General features: G+C 35.9%; 1 protein-coding gene across 2 annotated transcripts in view; it reads right to left on the reverse strand.

The window, feature by feature from the left end:
- Positions 1 to 1,947: 1,947 nt before the first annotated feature.
- Positions 1,948 to 18,438, reverse strand: part of RB1 (RB transcriptional corepressor 1) — a 160,967-nt gene continuing 144,476 nt past the window's right edge. Inside the window, exons 21-27 of one of the 2 annotated variants that reach the window (XM_003942219.3) lie at positions 17,300 to 17,404; positions 16,098 to 16,211; positions 15,833 to 15,996; positions 13,757 to 13,787; positions 7,685 to 7,827; positions 7,135 to 7,184; positions 1,948 to 4,079 (exon numbers count right to left, since the gene is read on the reverse strand). In XM_003942219.3, coding sequence (XP_003942268.1) covers positions 4,006 to 4,079; positions 7,135 to 7,184; positions 7,685 to 7,827; positions 13,757 to 13,787; positions 15,833 to 15,996; positions 16,098 to 16,211; positions 17,300 to 17,404 — 681 coding nt within the window. In that variant the 3' untranslated portion in view covers positions 1,948 to 4,005. Of the gene's footprint in view, positions 4,099 to 7,134; positions 7,185 to 7,684; positions 7,828 to 13,756; positions 13,788 to 15,832; positions 15,997 to 16,097; positions 16,212 to 17,299; positions 17,405 to 18,438 lie in introns of both variants that reach the window. The other variant, XM_074387700.1, reaches the window with a different exon arrangement.

Raw genomic sequence — 18,438 nt, forward strand, 5'->3', positions numbered from 1 at the left:
CAAACATGTCACTGTTCCAGAAGGAAAGAATTTCATCTGCCATATTTTTGAGAAATTATACAAATTTAAGATAATCCCTTATCTGAAACCCTTGGTGCCAGAGGGGTTTCATAATTTGGAGGGAGTTTAGAATGATTAGAATAATATGGTACATATGCCAAATAATACATAACACCTAAACAGGATCTGGGTTAGCTCCCAATCAAACATATTAATATTTCTGCAGTGAAATGAGAATGTTTCAAGTATGATAAAGATTATAAATAGCTCTGTGCCAGTTTACATATGGTTTTGAGTTCACATGACTTTTGGCACAAAGCATACAGAATCACTTGACTTTTTTTTTTTTTTTGAGACGGAGTTTCGCTCTTGTTACCCAGGCTGGAGTGCAATGGCGCGATCTCGGCTCACTGCAACCTCCGCCTCCTGGGTTCAGGCAATTCTCCTGCCTCAGCCTCCTGAGTAGCTCGGATTACAGGCACATGCCACCACGCCCAGCTAATTTTTTGTATTTTTAGTAGAGACGGGGTTTCACCATGTTGACCAGGATGGTCTCGATGTCTTGACCTCGTGATCCACCCGCCTCAGCCTCCCAAAGTGCTGGGATTACAGGCTTGAGCCACCGCGCCCGGCATCACTTGACTTTTAAAGCTTTTTTCAATTTTGGAACTACAGACAAAGGATTATAGACTTGTAATATATATAAAGGCCTTTTATACTTTGCATTAGATGAAGAAAGATACATACTGCCCATTTTTCTATGACCTCCTAGTTGTTCTTCAAACACAGCAGCCATATTCCTACCTCTCTCTCTGGAATGTTTGACTCCTGTTCATGTCTGGCTCACTCTCGTCTCCTTCAGCTCTCTGCCCAAATATCACTAGAGTCTTTCCCTGACCACTCTCTTTTAAATTTTAAAATTCCTTTCCCTACCAGCCTTCCTTGCCCTCATCTTTGCTTTTTCTCCATAGTATTTAATAGAATCTCACATACTATATAGTCCTCATCTATTCATTCGTGTGCTCTCTTTGCAACTAGAAAGTCGGTTTTGCAAGGATGGGGATTTTAGTTTTATTTATTCATTGTTATATATCTGGCATTTAGAACTGTGCCTGGAATATGGTAGGTACTAGTACATGGCATTTTAAAAGAGGAAGAGAATGTTGTTTGTTTTCACATACTCGGAAAAATATGGAAAACATACACTCTGTTTTTTTCCCCTACAGAAAGTGCATCTGTAGGGGAAAAAAACAGAGTGTATGTTTTCCATATTTTTCTGAGTATGTGAAAACAAACTTGGAAAAATATGGAAAAACCTAAAGTGGTAAGTAAGAATAGCTTAAAACCTAAAGTGGTAAGTAAGACTAGCTAGGTGGATGCTTGCAATCTAGGGCGGGGAGTGGCTAGGGATGGGGAGACAGGTAACGAGAGAGGCAATTTCAGATGGTGGGAAAGAGTGATAGATAGATGAATGCTGTTACACTTTTGAAGGAGAATGATAAAATACAAAGTGACAATTTCAGCTTGGTTGTCAAGGAAGCCCTCTGAGATGACCTCTGAAAGACAGAAAGGAACTGGCCATGCAACACTGTGTGAAAAGAGCATTCCAGGAAGGAAGAAGAAATATAAGAGCCTAAGGTAGGAGTAGGTTTGGCATTTTAAAGAAAAAAGTCAGTGTGGCTAAAGCACAGTGACAAGGAGAAAATTCTACAAGATGAGAATGGGAAGTCAGTGTGGGCTTTATAATTCCTGATAAGTACTTCAAGTAGAGGAGCAATGTGAACAATTTACATTTTTAAAGAAACATTTTTGTTCTTTAAGGAGTTTAACAGTAAAGAAAGGGAACAGGGAGTTAGAAGTCTTTAGCAGTGGTCCAGACAAGAATCAGCAGATAGCTCTTAAGTTTTTGACTTGATAAGTGTTTAATAAAATGGAGAAAGACCAGGGTAGGAAAAAGAGATTTTTATTTGATTTCAGTTTGTATTTTGAGCAACTGGGTAGAGGGGAGTAGGAATCAAGAGTTCTGTTGGCGATAAGAACCTTGTCCTCTGTGAAAAGATCAGGGCTGAAAAAATAAATTTGGAAATCACTAGCATATAGAGCCCCTTAAAGGCTAAGAATGGATGATATACTAGGAGAGTTATCGCCTATCTATCTTCTCCTAGAAGAGGAGCATTCATATACTTAATACACAGAACATAACATCAGACCATTAAGACTCTTAATAACTAATTTATTTTAAAATAGACAAACTATTAATTATAGAAAATAGTAACATAGCAATTTTAAATGTATAGTTTTAACCAATACAAAAAAGCAATAAAGCAATAATATCTGAAGCATTATTTAGGAAATCTCAATACATGATCTCTGAAGTTCCTAAAATTCTGGCACTAATTCTAATGTGAACTTAGTAGCAAAAGACCCAGAAATAGTAAGCCCTTGACCTAAAAACTAACTGATTTGTATAATATTCATGCAGAAATTAATGATGAAATGGAGTAAAGTTTTCTAGTGCCATTGTTATCAAGATAACTGTCAAAATAGTAAGTTTGAAACTTAATTGAGCAGAAAATAAAATTTTGTTTTCTAACAAGACCAGATTTCTTTTTAAAAAGAATTCTGAGTTAGACAAAGTGATTTTCCTAAAAGCTAGCTGAAGCTACCTTAAATACCACCTATTTTAAGTTACACCATCTCTAAATAAGTTAATCACACAAGATAGTTTAAATATACCTTTAGGTGTAGGGGAGGGGAGAAGCGCCTCTTTTTCTAATGCAGCGGTTTTAATTTGAAGCTTTTGCACAAAATCAGATAGAAACATTAATGCCTAACCCATAATGACCTTTGATTACTTGTAATTTTGGACTAGAAATAATGTGGCTTTGAACATGCCAGTGTTAGACCATACTGACTTAAAAAGTAAAAGATAAAATAGACAATTGCCAGTTCAAAAGATAGATGGAAGACATGTACCATTCCAGAGAAAACACAAACCTTCCCAAATTTAGGAGGGCAGAATAATTTTTGAGATGCAATTAGACAAATCTCTATGCAAAAAAATTAAGGCTCCTATAGTTAACAGTCTGTTTATGGAATAAAATTAATTTGTTTCTTAATTCTTCAGGACCCAGAAACATTAGAAAGTGCACTTGGAATATACTGTGTTAGGGTCCTCTACACCTAAGAGCTGGCAGAACACTTCACTTTTTGAAGTGCTAGATGGGTACTTTATAAATTCAGTGATCTGAATGGTATAAAAACCAAGAGTACTATCAATAATCTTCATTTAAAAATATAAGTTGGATGAAGAAAAGAATAAGTTCTTTTAAGTTCTGAGGTACGAAATCTGTGTCAGTAGTATGATAGTATCATGTTTATACTTTGCTTCCAGCTTTTATTTAAAAGCAAAAATTTATAAAACAAGCACACAGCATATGAGATTCCAATAGTAAAATAAAATCTATTATGCAAAATTAGTAATTTTTTTCTAATTTCTAATAAAATCCATTTTAGCATAAGAGTTCAGGATAATTTTGGGTGAATGGGCAGTCAATCAAATTACATTTGGAAGATAGGACATAGTTTCTAAGGGTGTTCATGTTAAATTAAAAAAATAGACATATAAATTAATAAAAACAAGAGCATACATCACCTATATGCTACAAAAGAAGGCAAAGTAGTCAGATAGGCGTGGGATATCAGGACTCCCACTCTGGGGCCATCCTTACTAAAGCAGAGCAATTTTACTTTGGAAGTAGAAACAGTTTGCTACAACTTTTTAAATGGCAGGATTTACACAAGATTTTCAATCTTGTGTAAATAACAATGATTAACATTTCAAGTGGCTTAGGAATCACCCAAACAATTGCATCTGCACATTTTGTATCCACAAAAAGAGCTGAAGATATTAGATGTGGCCAGAAACAGAACCTGGGAAAGTGATACAGTCATATCTGTGAGAGACAATGAAGCCAAAGGTGTACCAACAAGGTCCTGAGAGCCTCATTTTTCTTCCTTGTTTGAGGTATCCATGCTGTCATTCATTTTCTGCTTTTGCATTCGTGTTCGAGTAGATGCTGGAAAAAGAATGAAGAACTGTTAACAGCACTGATGGTACTGAGTAAGGTGGCAAGTGGCTGCCATATATATTATGCTCATGTCAAATTGAGGCGCTCAGGACCTTGCCAAAGCAGTGGTCTTCATTCTAGTATTTGATAATACTGTAGGGAGTCATAGTTAACAATAATTTATTGCATATTTCAAAGTAGCTAGAATTGTAATGGTCCCAGTGCAAAGAAAAGATAAATGTTTGAGGTAACAGATATCCCGATAATCTGGATTTGATCATTACACCTGGTGTACATGTATTAAAACATCACATGTACCCCTAAAATATGTATAACTATGATATATCAGTTTAAAAACAATAAATAAAAATTTCCTCCCACTTCGCCTCCAAAAAGCAGTGGTCTCCAAATTTTTAAAAATTATATATACTTGTGAGTACATTTTTTTCCAAGCCTGTACCACAAAAATATATGTATGTATGAATTACAAAACACATACCCCCAGCAAACATTAAAACAAGATGAGATCAATAGAACTTCTATTTTATGTACCCCAAAAGATGATCTTGCATACTTCCAGGTATGCCCCATTTTGTGGGCTACTACTCCAGAGATGAAGTGGTTGAGGCGTGGCATATACTTCAGCAGACTAGCATACTCAGCTGGCCCAGACTGATCCTGCCAGAGTGAGTGGTGGTATTGTTTACAAAGCTATAGTTTTCCTTACGTTTGGAGATGCCCTGCAGGTACTGCAAATACATCAGATCATAACTCATTTAAATTAGGCTTTTTTTTTTTTTTTTTTTTTTAAGATAGGCTCTTGCTCTGTTGCCTAAACTGGAGTGCAATGGCACAATCATGACTAACTACAGACTTGACCTTCTGGACTCAAGCAATCCTTCTACCTCAGCCTCCTCAGTAGCTAAGACTACAGGCTCATGCCACCACACCTGGCTAATTTTTGGAATTTTTTGCAAAGATGAGGTTTTGCTATGTTGCCTAGGCTGATCTTGAACTCCTGGCCTCAAGCAATCCTCCTCCCTTGCCCTCCCAAAGTGACGGTATTAGAGACATGAGCCACTGTGCCTACCTGGGACATGGCCATGTTAAAAGCATATTATTAATTACAATATAGACAAAGCCAGAATATTTATTTTAAATTTCTTAAAAATTCTTAACTTGATTTTAGAGGTAGGCATGAGCTCTTTATAAAGAAGCACATTTGGAAAATAAAGAAAAATAGTCAATAGTTCTCTAACTGTCCTCCTTTTGCCCTTTCATTCTGGGCAATCCAGCATTGTATGATGATCTTTTCTAAATGTAATTCTTTAAGAAAAGCTGAAGAGTATCTGAAAGAAATGCCTTAGCCTCAGGGGTTAAAATTCTGGCTGCTTTTTCACAATTTTGTATATGCACAAAGGTCCTGAACTTTGGCCTGGCAGAGGAAGCTCGCCATCATAGCTAAGTGTATCACTGGGAAATGTACTAACTATAGCAACTGAACTCTTCTCTAAGAAAATATACATGTTTTTACAGCTTTCAGCTCTTTTTTAAATGCATATTTGTGGGTTCCAAAATGTTTCCATATGTTTTCAAGGCCTGATTTTGGTTATAAGTCTCTTGTCTGTTTTCATGTACTGAGGGGAAAAGACACAACTGTTTAAAAGTTAAAATAGGAATATATATATAAGTTGATGTAAAATCCAAAAAGCAATTCATTTATAACTAGAAACTTTTGTTTTATTTAGTTTTAATTACACTTTAAAAATAATACATAGAAAAAAAAGTTTTTTTTTTTTAAAAAGCAAAAGCATTCTTATAAATATAGAAAAAAAGTTTTTTTTTAAAAAAAAAAAACAAAAGCATTCTTATAAATATCTTCTATTTTCAAAGTTAGTATCTATAAAGATGTATTAAGAGAAAGTCTCTCATTTTATTTTAATTGGTATTGTTCTCATTGGTGTGTCCTGTGACTTAGGAATGATAGTTGTAACACCTATCTTCTACATGTTTTTCTTCTTTCAAAATCCCAGTTCCTTTTCCTATCAATGGATCTGGTACTAGATACTGGGAAATGTTACACTCACTACCACAGCTACCTAAGACAACCCAATAGTAGTTAATGAACTTTTACCTCTTTCCTAATTTGCTTGCCATCTACTATTCCTCGATTAATTGTTTTCTACTCTCAGAGTAACTCTGAATAGAATTCCACTTACCCTAACATTATATCACTCTGTATAACTTGGAAAATGACATAGCGTTCTTTATTAAAATTCTGATTTCCAGTAATGGAAACTTTTGTTTGAAATTGTTTAAGATTTGCACATTAGGAAAGTTCAGTAATGGCAGAATCAAAGGTTATTCCTTAAATAAGGGTGATGATGTTTACATATGCCAGGTTTATCAAACCTTTCCCTATCTAACACTCTTAAATAGTTCCTCTTTATATTTCTGCTAAATTATTTTCTAACTGTAGCCATCTGTGTTGAACACAGTCAAGCAATGTTTCACTTCTTTTTTTATTTTTCTTTTTTGAGACAGAGTTTCATTCTTGTTGTCCAGGCTGGAGTACAATGGTGCAATCCTGGCTCACCACAACCTCCACCTCCTGGGTTCAAGAGATTCTCGTGCCTCAGCCTCCTGGGTAGCTCGGATTACAGGCATGCGCCACCATGCCTGGCTAATTTTTGTATTATTAGTAGTGACGGGGTTTTTCCATGTTGGTCAGGCTGGTCTCGAATTCCCAGCCTCAGGTAATCCACCCGCCTCAGCCTCCCAAAATGCTGGGATTACAGGCATGAGCCACCACGCACGGCCCAATGTTTCACTTCTCAGTCCTCCTGCATTAAAGATCATAAAGAGGGTAAAAGTGACCTTCACTTGGCATCATACATTTAATCCACAAATGTTTGTAGGTAAATAATCTTAATTGAATTATATTTTAAGTGTATAAACAAGCCTGCCAACTGAAGAAATTATACATTCTTTTATATAATGAAAAGACTTCTTGCAGTGTAAACAATTGTGTCTTTCATTTACACAAGGTGAAATAAGTACTTACTCATTTCTGCCAGTTTCTGCTGAAATTTGGACTCCCCTTGGAGGTGTTTACTGTAGATTGAAAAAATGCAAAGTATTTTATGTGTATTTATAAGTGAAAAATTCAAATTTCCAATAACTATGATGCTTACGATGACTTATTTTATGTGATTATTTTAGTGAGTAGCTTTTAATTTTAACATTTAAAAACCATCTAAAACATAAATGTCACAAATTTATGATGCTATATATTTTTCAGTGTTCTTACAAAACACAGTGGTTAATATTTTTCAAGAGTAAACGTTTTAAAGTTTAATGTTAAGAATAATAAAATTGTATCAATAGCTTTGTAAAAAAGAGCAGGTTTTAACATTAACTATCTTCACTGAATGTTGGCAAACAATTTGTACAGCGTTTTTAACGTTGTACTACACTCATATCTATTATTTGGAGCCATTCTCACAACTTCCAAATAAACTTGGCATGAAAGAAACAGGTGTAAGTCAGGAGCAATGCTGAGACTCTGGACTCCCCATCTCAGCTACTGGAAAACATTCTATAATGGTTCCTACCTTCCATCTGCTTCATCTGATCCTTCGATATCAAAGCGTAGTTTTTTCAGCGGTTTAGGAGGGTTGCTTCCTTCAGCGCTTCTTTTGAGCACACGGTCACTGTTACAAACCATCTGATTTATTTTCTGGAACTTCTCAGAAGTCTACAAATTATAGAATACTTTAAATTATTAAATGCCAGTGTTTTGTATTTAGCAACCTCAAGTTATAGTTTGAGGTGTGTCAAAAACAGGCAGACATAATCACTTCATTTTAATTTTCTGCTTCATTGGACCAAATAAAATATATGAAAAATGTAAAAATCAGAATAACTCCCTAATTCCATCCCCAGTTAAACACCCACTCTTTGTAAATCCTCCTGTCTTTTCCATGCAGCTCACATTCTTCCTCCAGCAACTGACTACTCTGCAAGTCCTGGTTCCTCATTTTCAGAACCCACCTATACAGGACGTTGTAGAAGTAGGCAAGTTGGAACAGCTTTCTGGAAATTTGCTTTTGACATTTTTTTTTTTTTTTAGGCTACTATATAACCAGCAGAGGGAAGGTCACAAGAATTTGATAAGAGATTATGTGTTCAATGAATAATAATTTTTGATTCACTTTATGGGTATTATGCTGACAAGTCTTATAGAGTTTCTGATAGAAATTATATCTGATTTGATTGATAGAATCAAGAGTGAGGATTAGCTTTGCCAATTATGCTTTATTTTCCAAAAATTTAATGAGTGAATTCTTCCAATATTAAATTCGAAACAGGTTTTGATGGTAAATCTATTTGGAGCACATATACAATTTAACAGAAACTGAATCCTTTGCTGCTATTAAATTTATAATATTTTAAATTATCAGCTTTAAGATACGGAAGTACGTTCAACTTTTTCTCAATTATTTTAGAGGTTATGGCAAGCAAAAATGTTTGAAGACCACCATGTGATAACTAGCCAGCTCCAACTGTCCTTATAAGGCCCCATAGCTCCTTTGTAAAGCCTGACAGCTGCAGCCCATCATCAACTATTGCAACATACATTTTACACTTGGTCATTTGGCATACAAACTTTTACCTCTCCCTAGTTACTTGGGGCAGTGTGGTAGGCAGCCTCTCAGATGGCTCCCAATGACTCCACCTCCTCGTATTCACCTCCTTGTGTGATCCTCCTCCCCTTGTGTCTGGGCTAGATCTACTAGTCTTGCTTCTAACCAAAATAATATGCCAAAAGTAATGGACTGTCATTTCTATAATGAGATTACAAAAAGACTGCAACTTCTATAACTTGCTCTTTATTTCCCAGCCTCCCTCAGAGTCCCTGCTCTGGGCAAAGCAAGCCTTCGTGTTGTAAGCAGCAAGTAGCACTATGGAGGGGCCCAAGGGCAAGAAACCAATAGAGGGGCCAGCACCCATACAGGATCAGCCAATGGCCATTTGAATAAGTCTGCTAGTGAATGCTCCTCCAGTGGAGGCTTGAGGTGACTGCAGGCCCAGCTGACACCTTGATCACAGACTTTGGAAAAACTCTGGTCCAGCTAAGTCATGCCTAGATTACTGACCCACAGAAATGGCGATAATAAATGTTTGTTTTAAGTCACTAAGTTTGGGGGTAATACATTATGTAACAATACATAATATAGGCAGTCTTCCCATTCCTATAAGCATATAAGCTCTTGGCCAGCTGCAGTGGCTGATGCCTGTAATCCCAGCATTTTGGGAGGCTGAGGCGAGAGGATCACTTGAGGTTGGGAGTTTGAGACCAGCCTTACTAACATGGAGAAACCCCGTCTCTACTAAAAATAAAAAAAAAATTAGCCAGGTGTGGTGGGGCATGCCTGTTATCCCAACTACTCGGGAGGCTGAGGCAGGAGAATCCCTTGAACCCAGGAGGTGGAGGCTGCAGTAGCCGAGATCGGCCACTACAATCTAGCCTGGGCAACAAAAGTGAAACTCTGTCTCAATTTGAAAAAAAAAAAAAAAATAATAATAATAATAATATAAGCTCTCTATCCAGGTGCAGTGGCTCATGTCTGTAATCCCAGCTCTCTTTGGGAGGTTGAGGCAGGGGATTGTTGAAGCCAGGAGTTCAAGACCAATCTGGGCAACATAGCGAGACCCTGTCTCTACAAAAAAATTTAAAAAATTAGCTGGACATGGTGGTGCATGCCTGTAGTTCTGGCAACTTGGGAGGCTAAGGTGAGAGGATTACTTGAGCCCAAAAGTTTGAGGTTACAATGAGTAGGTGACAGAGTGAAATACTGTCTCTAAAAATAAAAATTAAAAAAAATAAAAAATATGCTCTCAGGAAGTGTGGAGATGGTGCAACGCAACATATTAATAGTAATGCGTACTGAATCTGAGACTGCTGAATTAGCGACTTTAATGGAAGGTCAACTAGAGCCAAGGATTTGCAGCCTGGAATAAATGTTTCAAAAAAAAGCTTTCCCTTGGATCTCTGTTTTTTGTTTTTTTTTTGTTTTTTGTTTTTTGTTTTTTTTTTTTTAAAGAATAATAAGAAAAAGAATAAAGAAGAGGAAGAAAGAGAAAGAGGAAGAGGGAGAGAGGATGGGGGTATTGCTTTATTGCCCGGGCTAGAATGCAGTCTAAATATGGGTATGCCTATAATTGTCCTTAATAATGGAGACATAAAAGAAAATGAGGGAACAGAATAACAAACAAGGAGCCAACCAACATTTCGTTTAAATTTCTAAGTTGATATGATGTGGTACTGATAAGAGTGTATATTTTGTGTATTTAAAGTGGAGAGTTCTATAAATGTTAATTACGTTTACTTGTTCCAGATCTGAGTTCAAGTCCTGGATATCGTTGTTAATATTCTGTCTCATTGATCTGTCTAATATTAATGTTAAAGTCTCCCACTATTATTGTGTGGGAGTCTAAGTATCTTTATTAGTCTTGTATGTCTGGGTATTCCTGTATTGGGTGCGTATATATTTAGGATCTTTAGCTCTTCTTGTTGTTGCATTGATCCTTTTATCATTATATAATGTCCTTCTTTGCTTCTTTTGATCTTTGTTGCTTTAACAACTATTTTATCAAAGGCAAAAATTGTAACTTCTGCTTTTTATTTATTTATTTTAGCTCTCGTTTGGTTGGTAAATCTTTCTCCATCCCTTGTTTTGAGTCTTTGTGTATCCTTGAATGTGAGATGGGTCTGGATGCAGCATACTGATGGGTTTTTAACCAAATTGCCTGTCTGTCTTTGGATTGGGGGATTTAGTCAATTTAAATTTAGAATTAACAATGATATATGTGAGTTTAATACTGCCATTTAATATTAGCTGGCTATTTTGCCCAGTAGTTGATGTAAATTCTTCATTATATTGATGCTCTTTACTTTTTGGTATTTTTTAGAAAGGCTGATACTGTTTGTTCCTTTCTATGTGTAGTGGTTCTTTCAGAAGCTCTTGTAAAGCAGGCCTGCTGGTGATGAAATCTCTGAGTGCTTGCTTGTTCACAAAAAACTTTATTTTTCCTTCACTTATGAAGCTTAGTTTGGCTGGATGTGAAATTCTTGGTTGAAAGTTCTTTTCTTTAAGGATGTTGAATATTGGTCCCCACTCTCTTCTGGCTTGTAGGGTTTCTGCTGAGAGATCTGCTGTAAGTCTGATAGGCTTCCCTTTGTGGGTAACCTGACCTTTCTCTCTGGCTGCCCTTAGTATTTTCTCCTTCATTTCAACCCTGGTGAATCTGACGATTATGTGCCTTGAAGTTGCTCTTCTTGAGGAATATCTTTGTGGTGCTCTTTGTATCACCTGGAGTTGATATTATCCTGCCTTACTAGGTTGGGAAAATTTTCCTGAATAATATCCTGAAGCGTACTTTCCAGCTTGGATTCATTCTCTTCGTCACATTCAGGTACACCTATCAAGCGTAGATTAGGTCTTTTCACATAGTCCCATATTTCTTGGAGACTCGTTCCTTTTTATCCTTTTTTCTCTAATCTTGTCTTCTTGTTTTATTTCATTGAGTTGGTCTTCGACCTCTGATATCCTTTCTTCTGCTTGATCAATCTGGATGTTAAAACTTGTGCATACTTCACGTAGTTCTTGTATTGTGTTTTTCAGCTCCATCAATTCACTTATTTTCCTCTCTAAATTGTGTATTCTTGTTAACATTTCGTCAAACCTTTTTTCAAAGTTCTTAGTTTCTTTGGATTGGGTTAGAACAAGTTCTTTTAATTCACAGAAGCTTCTTATTATCCATATTTTGAAGTCTGCTTCTGTAACTGGAACACACTCGTTTTCCATCAAGCCTTGTTTCGTTGCTGATGAGGAACTGTGATCCCCTGCTGAGGGAGAGGCGTTCTGATCTTGAGTGTTCTCAGCCTTTTTTGGCTGTTTTCTTCCCTTTGTTGTAGATTTATCCATCTGTGGTCTTCATAATTACCGTCTTTATAGTTGGGTTTCTGAGTGGACGTCCAACTTATTGATTAGCACCGAAATCTGAGCAAACCACTGCGCCGACTCAATCAGCGGCGTTAAGATTGATGGTGCTTTTCTGACTCTGCACCAAGAACCAATGCTCCGAGGCGCCGGCAAAACTGCCTCACCGGTCACAAGAGTCGCGCTGGCAACCCGTGGGGCTCCTCTGCTGGGAATCTCCTGGTGCGTGAACAACAAGAATTCATGTGAAGGTGTGGCGTCCTCTCGTTCTTTGAGCTTTCACTGGGAGCTACAATCCTGAGCTGCTAGTGATCAGCCATCTTGGATCTCTCTCCACCCTTGGATCTCTTAGAATGAAGCCCTGCCACTTTCATTGAGTCAGGGTGTCATGTAACCAATTCCTAATCAGTGTGCCAGAAAAAGAATATCCTAGAAGTCTGAGAAGTCTGAGAGGAAGGACAAACAAAAAGTTTATATGTATGGAAAGAGAAGATAGGCAGGGACAGGGTGGTGACATATGGATATAGGACTTACATTTTGGAGTATCTCATTTCAAATCATTCTCATAATGAGTGATTTCAAAACTGTTTTATAAACATTCCTACAAGGTTATGTACATACATACATAGTATCATAGGAAGCTATTTGGTCTTTGTCCCCAGTTCCTGGAACAGAGCTCCGAGAACCTTTGAAATTTCCTAAGTGATAAGGGTGATAGGACCATCTTTTCTTCTAATGAGGTGACACTTGGTGAGCACCTAGCTAATCAGGATGAGAGGTGGCTGACAGAAAGACCAAGCCTTGAGTAGAAGCTTGGAACTTTCGGCCCCACCCTCTATCCAGGGAGCAGAGGGGGTTGGAGATTGAGTTAATCAGTTATGCCTACATAACGAAACCCCCATAAAAACCTGTCAACAACAAGGTTGGGAGACTTTTGGAGTTGGTAAACATGTCCAAGTGCTGCGAAGGTGGTGTACCTCAACTCCCCGGGACAGAAGCTCCTGTGCTAGGGACTCTTCTGGACCTCACCCTATATAACACCTTTTCATTTGCATCTTTTATAATGAACTGATAATAATAAGTAAAATTGTTTCCAGAGTTTTGTGACTAACTCTGGCAAGTGATCAAACCCAAGGAAGAGGCACATGGAAACCCCCTAAGTTTGTATCCAAGTCAGATGGAAGTGTGGTGTAGCCTGACAGTTTTGACTGGTGTCTGTAGTGAGACCAGTTTTGTGGGACGGAGCCCTTGAACCTGTGGAGTCTGATGCTGACTCTGGGTAATTAGTGTTCAGAAATGAATTGAATTGTAGAAAATCAGAGAGTTGAAGAGTAGATTTGTGTGAGAAAAAAAAAATCTCACATATTGGGTGATAGAAGTGTTGTGAGCAAAAACAGTTCACATATATATGTATGTATACACACAAATGTATATACGTGTATTATATAATCTCAAAGGAATGTTTAGGAAAGTTTTGAAGTTCACTAATTAGGAGTATAATTGGAGATTAAACTTGATTTGAAAGTAAATCTGAGATATATATAACTCATAAAATTCTACGCAATATGCCTGAGTGAGGTGTTTGAACAATAGCATTTGCAAATTCAAATTATAGAAAACTTTACTTACTTTTATACTTACAATGTGTACTATTATATTTCATAGAAATAAAATACTCACCCCAAATGATTCACCAATTGATACTAAGATTCTGTCAAGTTAAGATGAAATACCAATTAGTAATAAAAATCATATACAATTTTGCAGAGATGAGCATAGATACATCATTCTGAACTATCAGGAATTCCAAGTGAAAGGTTACCTCTACCCTAGAACTACTGACAAACTATATTCATTTGGGGATTACTCTAACAGTGCCCATTTAATCATATACTCACCCGGTCTCTTAGTTTTCAAGCAAAAACTATAGGTCTGCAAGAACATATTTTGCCATTGCCCATATTTAAGGAGGGCAAAGGAAAGTTTCAAGTTTACCCCTACTTAGTTCTTCATAAATCAATGGGTAAGTTATCAAATTTCTTTGATATTTTCTCATTTAAAATTCAATTTATATTTGGCAAAAACTTAGAATATTAAGTGATAATCAGAAATCTAATTAGCATCTATATTGGTATAGTAAAGGCTAGTTATCATATATCAAATATATAGTCAGAAATCTTTATTAGTCTGTCTTTATTTGAACCATATAATTTATGTTCTTGATAATAAAGCTGAAGAACATCATTAGCCTGACATGACTCAACAAAGGTTTGAAAACATGAACATGGAACTAGTGCATATAGAGATTTTTTTTTGGCCTCCAATTCCTTGATGAGTGGTCATCATTCTAAATATAATGCTCTCCTAATGCCTGACTAATGATTTATTAGTCAGGATGTTCAGAATGTGACTTTTTTGCTAACGAATACCAGCACAGAATTGATTTCACTAAGGATCAGGAAGTAGCCATCATTATCACCATAATATTGATTAATAACCACTATTTAAAAACTACCTAAGTATACGTTTTCATATAGTGGCATGGGACTGTGTAAATTTTCTTCTTTTTTTGTTTTTTGTTTTTTGTTTTTGTTTGTTTGTTTGTTTAAAGATGGGGTTTCACCATGTTGGTTGGGCTGGTCTTGAATTCACCACCTCAGGTGATCAGCCCGCCTTGGCCTCCAAAGTGCTTGGACTACAGGTGTGAGCTACCACGCCCAGCCTGTAAATTTCCTTAAATAGACATGACGTGGCATCTTAGCAGCTTGGAACAAGTAGAAGGAGTCAGTACACAGATATCCAACTATACGGACACCAAATAAATAAAGGATGATATAGAGGCACATGAGAGCATTTGTATCACATTGCCAATTATTTATTACTTCATATTTTTCTGTAGAGTTGCAATTTTTTTCATTAGTATGTACTATTTAAATAATTAAATATACCATGCAAATATTTTCTAAAAGGCTAATATGTCTGCCTTTTCTTGTCCATTAGGGACAACCATATGGGCTGACAATTTCTGAGATGAGACTACATTAACTATCCTAGCTAATCTGCCTCCTACTTTACACAAATAAAGTCAGTTTCAAACAGCCCATGATAATATGTAATTAGTCAATTGAAGCACTTCAAAGCCAGAGAGCACTTGTGGTTGGATGGGAAGATAATATAATGATTTATAGTTGCACACAACCTTTCATCCGAGAATTTAAAACAGCTTCATACTCATCATTTTGCTGATCCACAGCACCACTATGTAGTAGAGACAGAGACCTGCCCAAGGTAAGGTGGTAAAGAGGCTGCCAGCGGGATTAGGAATGGACTTCTAAAGACTTAATTGACAGTAATCTACATTTAATATAACCAGCAGAATGAACAAAATCCACAGGAAGCAAAATTCATAGGACATCCAATAAACTACAAACTAAAAGTACTCAACCTAAAGTAACCTGCTTTGTTTGATTACTTACAAAAATATTAAAGTGTTTTGAAACATATGACCAAACTGGTTCAAAAATTGTTAACAAAAGAAGATACCCCCAGCAGTCAGGAAATCTGATAACTAAATTTGTAAACCCATCCAAGTAAATAGATTTTCTTTCCCCCTAGATTCTCATTATGTTACTTAAATAAACAAATAGACTCAAGAGTAGCTTATTTGAAATGAAGAAAGCTTTCTATTTTTATTCTTGGATCGAAATTATCCCCTTTTCATTCTTTACTACTTCCCTAAAGAGAAAATACACACACCTTGTTCCTGGAGTCATTTTTGTTGGTGTTGGCAGACCTTCTGAAATTTTATATGGACTCTTCAGGGGTGATATATAGATGTTCCCTCCAGGAATCCGTAAGGGTGAACTAGGAAACTTGTAAGGGCTTCGAGGAATGTGAGGTATTGGTGACAAGGTAGGGGGCTAGAGCAAAAACAAAAAAGTAGTATTATTTATTTAATGTTTTAATGGGACCCATTACTTTATAATTAGATTTTTCCAATGAAAGGATACTTTTGACTTACCCTGGTGGAAGCATACTGCAAAATATTTGTTTTCAGTCTCTGCATGAAGACTGAGTTATAGAATACTATAATAGAATCATACTCCTCTTCTTTGATCAAAACACGTTTGAAAGTCTGAGGAAGAAGAGTAAAAAAAAAAGTACAATTCACTTGTTAAATTAATTTTAAAATTTCTACCTTTAGACTTTCTTTTCTAAAAGTTTGTAAAACTTTTTGACTGGTAAGAAGCAAATATTATACAGGAAAAAATAATCTAAAATGCCTTCTTAGGCTTGGATTATAGCTGCTCTACTAGAAGCGAAATGTCATAGGATGGTTGAGAGAAACAGCCAGGCAGCAGATGGAATAGCTGCCCATCCAAGAAGAGAGGAGTAGACAGGCTGGTAGAATGAAAAGCATTATGGGAACCAAAGGGCCAGAACTAAGTGAAAGCCAGTGATATTATCCATTAATATTTAGACTATGTCCTTTGGCCTGTACCTCCCTGTATCCCCCCATTCTATAAGGGTTTAAATATGCATTACTCAATTGCAGGAAGTAGACACTTAGTAAAAGCACTATATTTTAGTGTTAGATTTCACTCAAATTGTAGTTAGGTAAAAACACAGAGGTTGTATCAGATGCCTCTGATACATTATACACTTAAATGATTGAATTTAAAATAACTTCAAACATACAAACAAAAATGACTTGGTTTGTATTACTTTTGAAAACTCTAATAATAAATGGGAAACATATCCCACAACTCACTTTCCACAGAACAGTATGAAACGTGTCATACCAAGTATATTTTACTACTCCTATTTCTCTAAAGGGAAGGTAAACTGGAAACACAAAATACGTTTATACTGAACGTTTTTATTATTTCTTTGCAAGGCTGCATTTACGCTGACTTTTCCTATAAAGTAATAAAAATAAAAGATCATCTAATGTACTATGACTCAGGTTTATTACAAATACTTGCTTATTACACAAAGTATTACTTATTAACTTTATTAAAAACCCACGAATATGAATAATTTCATGATTTGCCTTTTCCTTACAATTCCATTTAAGCATTTAAGTTACAAATAAATAATATAAAAGTTTTTATTTGTAAATTTACATAATAAGGTCAGAATATATGAGCCTGTTAATGAATAAAATTATCTTTATTACAGATATGGATTTACCAAACAAATTTACTATGGAAATTCACCTACCTCCTGAACAGCATGAGGAAGATCTTTGTATGCTGTTACAATGATTTTGAATTTAAGGTCTATATTCTTCACTTTGCATATGCCATACATGGAACACATCATAATCTAGTAAACAAATATGATGTAAAAGTAGTCAGAATTTTATTATATGGTTTTGTTCTAAAAAAAAAATTGTTTTCTTTCTTTTAGCCTCAAAAAAGAAAAGTTTAATTTCCTACATAGTTATTTCTTTCCATACTGAGCTCAGTTTGAAAGCCTACATGAAGTGTGTAACTCAAAGTGTGTTTAAAGAACAAAATGCAAACGACCAAGGCTCAGTTATTTAGGACTGATCACTTGGTTTGTAAATTACCCTAACTTTGGCTCCTGTCCCTTAAATGTTTCCCAGAAAAGTTGAAACTAGAATCAGTTAATTTTGCATAACTATCCCTTTAAAAAGCCAGGTATGAAAATGCTTCAAACTAGCAGATAAAATAATATTTAACCTACTTGGTGGTGGTGGTGAGGGTACGGTGACTGGAAGGGCATGTAAGAGAGTCTTACGTGTTGTTGACAATGTTTTATTTCTTGATGTGGATGTTGGTTACATAACTAAGCTGATGAATTTTCATTAGAATGTATCCTTTTGAGATGCAGGTTTTTATATATGTGTATTACATTTCAATAGAAGATATTTAAAAATGATTCCCTGTGACTTTAAATGTCAGACTTTATTTGTATGAACTTTATAGCCTAATTTAAGTACTCATTACTTCTGCAACATTCTTGCTCTCATCTACGATTGGCAAGAATGCCAAAAATCATCTTTTGCTTGGCATCCTACCAGCCAAGTGTATACAGGGTTGTCCTGGCGTAAGAATAGCTTATGTAGATCAGTGAAACAGAATTGAGAGTCCAGAAATAAATATTTATATATTTACAGTCAACTGATTTTTTGACAACTGTCAATGACGAGAGAAAAAAACCCTTTTCAACAAATGGTGCTGGAACAATAAGTTATTCACAAACAAGGGAATGAGGCTAGACTCCTACCTCAACTATTAAAAAATTAGGTCAAAATGGAGCAAAACCTAAATGTAAGAACTAAAACTATAAACCTTTTAGAGGAAAACAGGAATAAATCTTAAAAACTTCAAATT

This window comes from Saimiri boliviensis, chromosome 16 (genome assembly GCF_048565385.1).
Source record: "Saimiri boliviensis isolate mSaiBol1 chromosome 16, mSaiBol1.pri, whole genome shotgun sequence".
In the NCBI taxonomy this organism is placed as follows: Eukaryota; Metazoa; Chordata; class Mammalia; order Primates; family Cebidae; genus Saimiri; species Saimiri boliviensis.